We start from the raw sequence: 10,452 nt of genomic DNA, 5'->3' as shown, positions 1-10,452 counted from the left end.
CCATTCAACAATGGCTCTAAATGAAAACCTGATTGGCCAACTGAGCCCATTTGTGGCTTTCTTGTTTATCTGGGGAATTTGGATTTTGGTGGGATGGAGGATTTCAAGTGGCCGCTCACAGATGTGGTTAGTGGGATGAGGTAAAACACTGGGGTAAGAGTTCAGATGAATCAGCTTCTAAGCCTCAATCCGTCACACTTGTGCAGATCCCACATATAAACTCTAAACACTGAAGGGAATTCTGGGAGAAGAGGCTCTGCTGTACTCCTGACTTCCAATAATTCATGAAAACTCACATCCACGTGTTCTATGAGGATTCTGCGACTAGAAATCAAAGAGAGATGTTTACTCACCAAACGAGTACCTGGAGGGGAGGAAGACAAGAGAAATATATGAGATTAAATTCATTTTTTTAAAGTATGGGAGTCTATTTTCAACACATTTCACATAAAAAACACACTTTGATAAATCATAACTCGTGAGTCATAATTATGAGATAAAAGTCTAAATTATGAGATAAAAACTCAAAGTTATGACAAAGTCATAATTATAATTTTTGGTCATAATTACTTATAGTTTTGACTTTTTGTGTCATTGTTTTTTGTCAATTTCAACTTAATTTTAACAGTAAATTTTTTGTCATAATTATGACTTTTTATCTCATAGTTAGTTGATTTTTAGGTCAATTTCATAATGACAAAAATGTTACTGTCAGTTGACATAGTAATAATTATGAGACAAAACTTTGAGATGATGTGAAGAAAATATCATGAAGAGTGTCAATTTTGACTTTTTATCTCATACTTATTACTTACTATGTTAGAATTTTTACTTTGCACAATTATTACTTAGTATCTCAGAATTTTTTACATAATTATAGCTTCTTATTTCATAGTTCTGTCATTATTTTTGTAATAATCTCGACTCATGTCAAGATGACATACTGAGTCATTTATGAGATAAAATGTCAAAATTATGATAAAACGGTGAAATAATGTGGAAAAAAATGTCAGTGATATTTATTATGTTGTAATAATATGACAAGTATGTCATAATTTTGAGTGTCAATTAATTTTTCATAATTAGGACTTTCATTCTTTTTAACTTATAATTATTACTTAGTATGTTATTATTGAAACTTCTCACATGATATGACTTAGTATCTCATAATTTCAACTATTGATGTCAATTATGATTTACCCAAGCATGATTTTTCTTAAATGGCAGAAATGTGTGTGTGTGTGTGTGTGTGTGTGTGTGTGTGTGTGTGTGTGTGTGTGTGTGTGTGTGTGTGTGTGTGTGTGTGTGTGTGTGTGTGTGTGTGTGTGTGAGAGTGAGTGTGTGTGTGTGCTCACCAAAGCTGTCCGACATTCACAATAGAATGGTACAGGATCCACAGTATTCCCATAATGATCATATTGGCACTTCCCATGAGCAGGACAAACCCTGAAAGTGCCATTCCCGCCAGAGCGATGGCATCCAGGTTAGCATCCATGTCAGTCCAGTCCATAAGCCAGAGGACTGAGGGAGTGTATGCCAGGGCCGCGGTGCCAATCTTGCCCCCCACGTATCGCTTGACGCTCCTCAGGTAATCCTGGCAGGGCATCAGGCCTTTCCCTCCAATCAGCTGCTTGTTCTGGTTGTAAGCCACAGTGAAAGCCACGACTAGAAAGCATATGATTTCACACTCGAGTTACTATACACACACTTTAAACTTATATCCAGTGTTGGGGAAAGTTACTTTGAAAAGTAATGCATTACAATATTGCGTTACTCCCTTAAAAAGTAAGTAATTGCATTACTTTTGTACTTTTTTTTTTTTTTAAAGTAATGTGTTACTTTTTTCCACCTGGGCTTGTTTTTTTTTATAACAAAAAGTTATATTTTTGGGAAAATGTAAAGACCCTTTCACATCAAAAGTGAAATAATAATCCTCAGGCTGAAGGAAATGCAGATTCACAAGCAAACCTTTCAGCTGTGTTGCTGTTGTTCTGGATAACGGAAGAATAGATGCAGGAGAAGGAAGTTTAACACTTACTTTACCAATAAAAACAAAAAAATCTAAAGTCTTTTTGCTTATGGTTTCACTGAATCATCGAAGGTCAGAAGCAAGTACATTGGTCAATAAAGTGAGTTAGAATGCATAAAAATGTATGTTTGATTTGACATATTTAGTTATTGGAGGTTTGCATAGTATTCTGATCCTGCATTTCACTGATTTTAATCATTTTGAGGAATATTGAATCTTTTTTTGTGCAAGTGAGATGAGTAAATGCACGCTCACATTTAGTCTTGAACTACAATAACCATCATGTTTACACACACACACACACACACACACACCGCCTCAGCACTTCCATTTGTCTCAACATGGGGACAATAGAGCTGTCAATCAATAAATGGGAAAACAAAGTAACTTGTGTTACTTGTTTGAAAAAGTAACTCAGATATTTTGTTGTAAATTTTAAAAGTAATGCGTTACTTTACTAGTTACTTGAAAAAGTAATCTGATACCGTAACTCAAGTTACTTGTAATGAGTTGCACACAACACTGCTTATATCCAGTGCACAGGTCAGTAATTGTAACTAAGTGATGTAACTAATTGTGTCTGGTCTCCTAGCAACCGCCTCCTGTAGCGTGGCCACCTGTCAGACTCACAGTAGATGAAAGCAATGGCTCGCAGGAGCGCGATGCGCGTGAGCCAGTAGGTCCCGGTCTGTATCGATACACACACTTTCTTATCATATTTGGTCTTGTCTTCGTCTTGCGCTGTCTCGCTGCGGCTGTCGTGTGAAAGACTGTCGGGAACGAGCGGGTTTCCACGTCGCTTTCTTAGGAAACTTTCGGTGTTCTCAGGGTTCTCACTGGAGGACGCCATTTTTTCAGAATGATCTGCGCATGCGTAAGAAATCACGCGCAGCGGACTGACCAATCAGAGGACAATGCGCCTCTGCCAACACAACCTTTAGACAGCTATAAGTTTGTTTAGGCTGTTCTGCTCGACTTGGTAATAATTATTTAAATAAAAACTGTTCACCGTGTGACAAGAACTAAAGAAGTATTCCATAGTTTAGGTGGTAGAAGTTTGAAATCTAAAGTTTGAAATCTAAAATGAAATTTAAATTGATGTTTATAACACTGTCGATTAATCGCATCTAACCTAAATGTCTATATAGTGTGTGTGTGTGTGTGTGTGTGTGTGTGTGTGTGTGTGTGTGTGTGTGTGTGTGTGTGTGTGTGCTACAAAAAGCTATTGCACATTAAATTTCCATCCTTATTGCCCAGAAGAAGAAAAAATACACTTTTTTTCAACGTATGTTGATCTTTATCGGGGCATGTTGTCACACAATACGGGGTTGTCAAAAAAGAAATATCCCATTACAATAAACTTTACTGCACAATTTAGTAAATATGCTGTTTACATAAATATTGTACTTAATAACTTGTATTTAACATTTAAAACAACTTCATGACAAATAAACAAAGTTCAAACTTTGAGTTCAAATCTCCCTTATGTGTTGTTTTACTGTTTACTGTTGTTTACACAACAGCTTTATCAAAAATATAAAAATTATTTGTGCAGTGAATTATGACATTACATAGATAATTTATTTAGTGTTTTATTCAAGTCAGGTTTATTAAGTTAGCCTGCAAGTGTTTTCATAAAATACAGTGGGCGAAAATTGGATTATTCAGGGAACCCATGAGCAGTTATGGCATTACGGTGTAATTTGTTAGTCAATTATGTTCAATTAACTGAAAAAGTTGCTGATGCACTGCACAGACCAATTGGAGAGGTTGCGCAAAAGCTTCTCCACCAATGAGACGAGAGAAGGAGGAGCGCGAGAGTAGCCTACAGAAGCCTCACAAAAACTTCTCTCTCACTCACCAACAAGTTGTGAAATATTGCCAGTTGCTCTGCCAGTGTTGATCGACGCAGATTCAAGAAATCAACAGGTTTATCTGGGATAACTAACGCGAGCGCGCGCTGCGCGTAAAGTTACGGTCGTGTTATTGCGCGTCTTCAGAGCTCAGAGAGGATTTTAAAAATGTCAAAGGAGCCGGATAAAACTAGTTCTGGGACTGAAAGCTCTTTTATTGGAGATGCGGACTCGGATTCACCGTCTTCTCCATCCGTGTCCGATGAACAAGGCGCGCGAACCGGCACCGGCGAGCGCGCGGACAGCGAGGAAGACGCGCGTTTCCCACCGTGTATTCGCGATGCCGTGTCGCAGGTCCTCAAAGGCTACGACTGGTCCCTGGTGCCGATGCCGATGCAGGGGATCAGGTCTCTGAAGGACAAGCCGCACGTGAAGAGGCCGATGAACGCGTTCATGGTGTGGGCGCAGGCGGCGCGCAGGAAGCTCGCGGATCAGTACCCGCACCTCCACAACGCAGAGCTCAGCAAGACCCTGGGCAAGTTATGGAGGTTCGTGCACGGGTCACATTTTACATGACATTATGCACATTATGTAGGCCTACTTACACAAAGAGTTATTAAACTACAGCATTAGTATCGGCTCGTGCATGGCATGCACTCCTTAAACTACTTGTGTTACTAGTAGCCTATCCTAAATGGTAATATCTAAATTAAGAGATAGATAGATAGATAGATAGATAGATAGATAGATAGATAGATAGATAGATAGATAGATAGGTGGATGGATGGATGGATGGATGGATGGATGATAGATAGACATACAGATAGATAGATAGATAGATAGATAGATAGATAGATAGATAGATAGATAGATAGATAGATAGATAGATAGATAGATAGGTGGATGGATGGATGGATGGATGGATGGATGGATGGATGGATAGATAGATAGATAGATAGATAGATAGATAGATAGATAGATAGATAGATAGATAGATAGATAGATAGGTGGATGGATGGATGGATGGATAGATAGATAGATAGATAGATAGATAGATAGATAGATAGATAGATAGATAGATAGGTGGATGGATGGATGGATGGATGGATGGATGGATGGATAGATAGATAGATAGATAGATAGATAGGGGATGGATGGATGGATAGATAGATAGATAGATAGATAGATAGATAGATAGATAGATAGATAGATAGATAGATAGATAGATAGGTGGATAGATAGATAGATTTTTATTCGTCCTCGAGAGGAAATTTGTTTCCACAGATGCGTACATTACACAAACACACATAACATGGTCAATTATCGACATATCATAATACAATCAAAAATAATCACTGACATCACACACACAAAAACAGAACAAAACAGCAACAACAACAACAGAGAGAACATAAGTGATGTACAATGGCCGATGTCCTGTATTTAGAGCTTGTATATGATATAGATATCAGAATAGACATTAACTGGTTTTATATCATTCAGCATCACTGAATCAATCTAAATAGGTTTATACCAACAAAACTCATGTTATGGGTTAAATCAGGCTCTTTAAAGTAACAAGTAACTTTTTACAATGTATCAGATAGCATTGTATTAGATAAAGGATTTATTATTAAATAGACTTGTACACTCAAATGTTCAATCTTAGTAGGATTTTAATTAAACTATACAAAGCAGCAATTCAGACTAGTAATATAACTAAATGTAACTGTTGGGATCAATACTAATTTCAGTAACACTTCATGTTACAGTGTTACATATGTTACATGTAGTTACTAGTAATAACTATAAATTATGCATAATTACATGCAACTAGCCCTAAACCAAACCCTAATCCAGTAGAAGTGTAGTTTTACAGTGTAACAAAGACTCCTTAGAATAAAGTGTAACCCTAATTTCTCATACAGGACTGGATATTTAATAATAATTATCTGGTTATTAAAACTGGAAGAGGTGCAAGCAATAATTCAGGATACAGAACAGAACAACAGAATTATGCAATTTGTTCTCAGCAACACATCGAATAGTTACTGGTAACACTTTATTTATATAATAGTTACACGTTACTACAGACTATAGCTAACCCTAACTCTACAGTACATGTTGTTAATTAATATTACTGAGTACTTATTTGAGTAAGTACAATGTAACTACATCACCTTACACTAAAGGGTTACACTTTATTTTAAGGTGTCCGTGTTACAGTGTAATTATACATTAAAGTACAGAATTATAATAATTAACTGCATGTACTTACTATAGGTTAGGGTTAAGAAAAGGGGTTAGTTGCATGTAATTATGCATAATTTATAGTTATTACTATGGTAACTACATGTAACAAGGACGCTAGTTACTTGTCACCACAGGGAGCCTCACTGTAAAGAGTTAGCGAAAGCACTACAGGCTAACCGAACGTGTGCTAGTCACTGCTGGGAATAGTGCTGTGTTAGCGACAGTGGCTGCTAGTGAAACTGACACAGTTTAAAGGAATAAATGTGTAGTTGCTTGTAAACCCTCTGTTTTTTAGCTGGACCAAGAACGGCTAAATCCAGATCTTTGGTTTCTGAAATGCTTTCGCACACAGTTGCTTTAATGTTGGACTCTTTTCCCGGGATTGTCCAGGCTGCTCTCGGAGAGCGAGAAGAGGCCGTTTGTGGAGGAGGCCGAGAGACTGCGAGTCCAGCACAAGAAAGACTATCCGGATTATAAGTACCAGCCTCGGAGACGGAAGAGCCTGAAGCCGGGTCAGGGTGAGCTGGAGCCGGGAGCTGAGAAGATCCAGCATTCCTCGGATCACATGTACAAGATGGAAGCGGGAGCGAGAGGGATGCACAATCATGGTGGTGAGTAATGCCTAATCCACTGTCCTGGAAAGCAGCAATTCAGGCTAATACTTTAACTAAACGTAACGGTAAATTTTATAAATTTTTTGATTGCAGATGCCAATATCTACAAGAGCTGATGGCCTATTTAAAGCCAAGATTGTTGTTTTTTTACTCACTTTAACTTATAAAAATGAATTTTGTTGGTTTAAATGAATGTATTTAGGTTGATTCAGCAATAAAAAATAATATTTTTAACTTAAAAATACCTGTTATCTTTTTTTGGTTACCATCATTTTAATTTAAAACATTTGCTAAAATTCTATTTATTTTCAGTAAATTAGAACTATATACTTATATATTTAATATAGAATTAGATATCATATATAATATACAAAATAATATTATATAAAAATATATAATTAGAAATATCATTTGAAAATAAATTAAATGAAAAAAAAAAGAATTAGAACTTGATAAAAAAAACAAATCTGTAAAGTAAATAGTATTTTTTGTGATTTTGTAATGCTACTTTAGTATTTTTAATAAACAAACATATATGAATAAAAAGGAAGTAAACTGTAACCAAATAAAATCAAATAAAAACAGCTCTTTCATGTAATAATTGCAGGTTACCATGTTTTACAGTGTATATATGAATATGAAATACACATCAACAGAATATTTGAAAGATGGCAAATATCGGCCGATATATCGGTCTTAACGATATATCGGACAACCACTATAATATATGTATGTTTATTTTTTTCCAACTCAACCCCCCAAAAAAACGTATTTGATGTTTCCATCCCATTTGGAATCTCCAAAATTATTATTTAATATTGCTGAATTAACCTATACATTAATTTATGCCAATAAAATTTGGTAAAAAAACAGCTCTTTAAAGTTACAATTGCAGGTTAACACTTTTTACAGTTCATGACATGAATACAACATGCAAATCGGCCAAACAAAATGATTAAAAAATGCCAAATATCAGCCGATATATCTGTCGACTATATGCATGTTTATTTTTGTCCAACTCAACCCGAAAAAACGTATTTGATGTTTCCATCCCAGTTGGAATCTCCAAAAATATTATTTATTATTGCTGAATTAACCTATACATTAATTTATGCCAATAAAATGAAGTAAAAACAGCTCTTTAAAGTTACAATTGCAGGTTAACACTTTTTTACAGTTTATGACATGAATACAACATGCAAATCGGTCAAACAGAATGATTAAAAAATGCCAAATATCGGCCGATATATCGGTCGACTATATGCATGTTTATTTTTGTCCAACTCAACCCGAAAAAACTTATTTGATGTTTCCATCCCAGTTGGAATCTCCAAAATGTTTATTTAATATAGCTTAAATAACCTAATTTATGCCAATAAAATTAAGTGAAAAACAGCTTTAAAATATTACAGTTGCAGGTTAACACTTTTTACAGTTTATGACATGAATACAACATGCAAATCGGTCAAACAGAATGATTAAAAAATGCCAAATATCGGCCGATATATCGGTCGACCACTATACTATATGCATGTTTATTTTTGTCCAACTCAACCCGAAAAAACGTATTTGATGTGTCCATCCCAGTTGGAATCTCCAAAAATATGATTTATTATTGCTGAATTAACCTATACATAAATGTATGCCAATATCGGCCGATAATCGGTCGACCACTATACTACTAACTCAACCCAACAAACCATATTTGTCATTTCCGCCCCAGTTCAAGCACACGGGCCTCCGACGCCTCCGACCACCCCGAAGTCCGATCAGCATCAGAGCGCGAAGCGTGTGACGGAGAACACAAGACAGAACATCGACTTCAGCAATCTGGACATCTCTGAGCTCAGCAGCGACGTCATCGGCAGCATGGGCCCGTTCGACGTGCGTGAGTTCGACCAGTACCTGCCGCTGAACGGCCCGTCCGAGAACAACGCTTTCAGCGTGTCCTATCACCATCACGGCACCGTCCCGGCGTGGAACAAGCCGTCCGGGTCACCGTCCACATCTTCACACAACCATCAAAGACCGCTCATTAAAACTGAACAATTGAGTCCTTCTCATTACGGAGAGTCTCACGGGTCGCCGACCCAATCTGAACTGAGCGACTGTCCCGACATGCAGAACTCAACGTACTTCACCACATTCTCCGGGTATCCCGCTGGCATTTATCAATATCCGTACTCCCATTTCTCCAGAAGGTCGTATGTGACTCCGGTTCTCAACAGTTTGTCCAGTCCATCTCACAGTCCCGGTGCAAACTGGGAGCAACCGGTTTACACGACTTTAACGCGGCCCTGATGCCATCGGGAGAATTATGGGACTTTATGGAGACGAGGAGACGATGCTCTGGACAATCCGTCTTTTGCTGATACTTTATGTTTTATTTTGACATTTCATAGACTTTTCTGGTCATTTTTGGCCTTTAGATTTTCTGGAAACACTTTACAAAGGTCTCATTTGTTAACATTGACTAACATGAACTAATAATGAGCAATATATGTATTTTAATAGCATTTATTAACTTTAGTTAGTCAAATCGAATTGTTCATTGTTTGTTCATGTTAGTTCATTAACAAATGTAAACAAATACAACTTTGGATTTTAATAATGTTTAAATCACCGTTGACTAATGCTTTAGAAGATTTTCATTCAGTTCATGGTAACTAATGTTAACAAATGCAACCTTATTGTACAGTGTTACCAATTTTCCTTACCATTTTGGGTTCACTTTTCAATATTGAACGTATTTGTTGATACTATGGTCTGGATAAAAGTGTTTTTGTTAGTTTTTTGGGAGTGAGATGCAATGTCTGTTGTCAATATTCAATACGCTATTTAAATGCAATCATGGATTAGTTTTTTTGCTAAATGCAATTAAAATGTAACATGAATGAATGTGCACTTCTGCCTGATGTCTTTACTGTTGAGAAAGCAAGATAACTTAGATTAGAGTCTGAAATGAAGCTACTATGTGAGTTTAATCCAAATATTGGAGAGATGCATGTTTACAAAGCCAAGAAACAGCGAGGGAGAGCAGAAAAGAGCGAAGGCTGATTCTGAATGACAGCGTCTCAAAGGGCTCTTTGTTTTCATTATAAAAGAGACATTAATTACGGGAGGGAACAAAACAAATACAAAGCAGAAATCATTACCAATGCCCTTACATGAAAGAAGAGCGCAAGGACAGACGGAGCCGCTGCGATTTGGATAAACAGCAACAAAAGCAGCAGAAAATGCATAAATGGAGGAGAATAAGTTGTTCATGCAGTGGAAATGAGCCAGTGATTTTAAAGCAGATGGGTGTGGGTGGACCAGACTTATTTTCCTTTCACTACACTTTATTACATTGATGATCTCAAAGTGGAGAATGCAATTATAGTGTTGACATGTCGCACGCATCGTTTTATTCGCTGACATTATTGGGTCATAAAACTGGACAATAAGCACTACAATTTTCATTCCTAACACAATTATGGTGTGTTATGTTAAGTTGTTATTGAACTCAGATTTTGGGGCACCAGTTTTGCACATTGATGATTGTTTATTGGAAGAAAAATCATAAAGTCCCTCTGAAGTCTATTATATTATCCTGTAAAACTCTTCTTTGATCACCAAAATTATATATTTAAACGTTTTTTCTTCATGCCTTAAAATATCTTGCATGTAACTCGACACCCTTGCCTCATTTAGTATGCGCGAC

The 10,452-nt window shown here is 36.7% G+C and overlaps 2 protein-coding genes across 2 annotated transcripts in view; one reads left to right on the top strand and one right to left on the bottom strand.

Moving 5' to 3' along the window:
- lmf1 (lipase maturation factor 1) overlaps positions 1-2,939 on the bottom strand; it is a 61,893-nt gene extending 58,954 nt beyond the window's left edge. The window contains exons 1-3 of the mRNA XM_079851998.1: positions 2,660-2,939; positions 1,356-1,665; positions 354-364 (exon numbers count right to left, since the gene is read on the bottom strand). Of these exons, the coding sequence (XP_079708124.1) occupies positions 354-364; positions 1,356-1,665; positions 2,660-2,879 (541 nt within the window). The 5' untranslated portion in view covers positions 2,880-2,939. The remainder of the gene's footprint in view (positions 1-353; positions 365-1,355; positions 1,666-2,659) is intronic.
- Positions 2,940-3,829: 890 nt separating this feature from the next.
- sox8a (SRY-box transcription factor 8a) lies at positions 3,830-9,652 on the top strand. Its single transcript, XM_079852232.1, has 3 exons — positions 3,830-4,430; positions 6,526-6,746; positions 8,473-9,652. The coding sequence occupies exons 1-3, from the start codon at positions 4,051-4,053 to the stop codon at positions 9,048-9,050; spliced, it is 1,179 nt and encodes a 392-aa protein (XP_079708358.1). The 5' UTR covers positions 3,830-4,050; the 3' UTR covers positions 9,051-9,652.
- The last annotated feature ends 800 nt before the right edge of the window (positions 9,653-10,452 follow it).

The sequence above is a fragment of the Squalius cephalus genome, assembly GCF_949319135.1.
Source record: "Squalius cephalus genome assembly, chromosome: 19".
In the NCBI taxonomy this organism is placed as follows: Eukaryota; Metazoa; Chordata; class Actinopteri; order Cypriniformes; family Leuciscidae; genus Squalius; species Squalius cephalus.
This window is presented reverse-complemented; position numbering and strand designations above follow the sequence as displayed.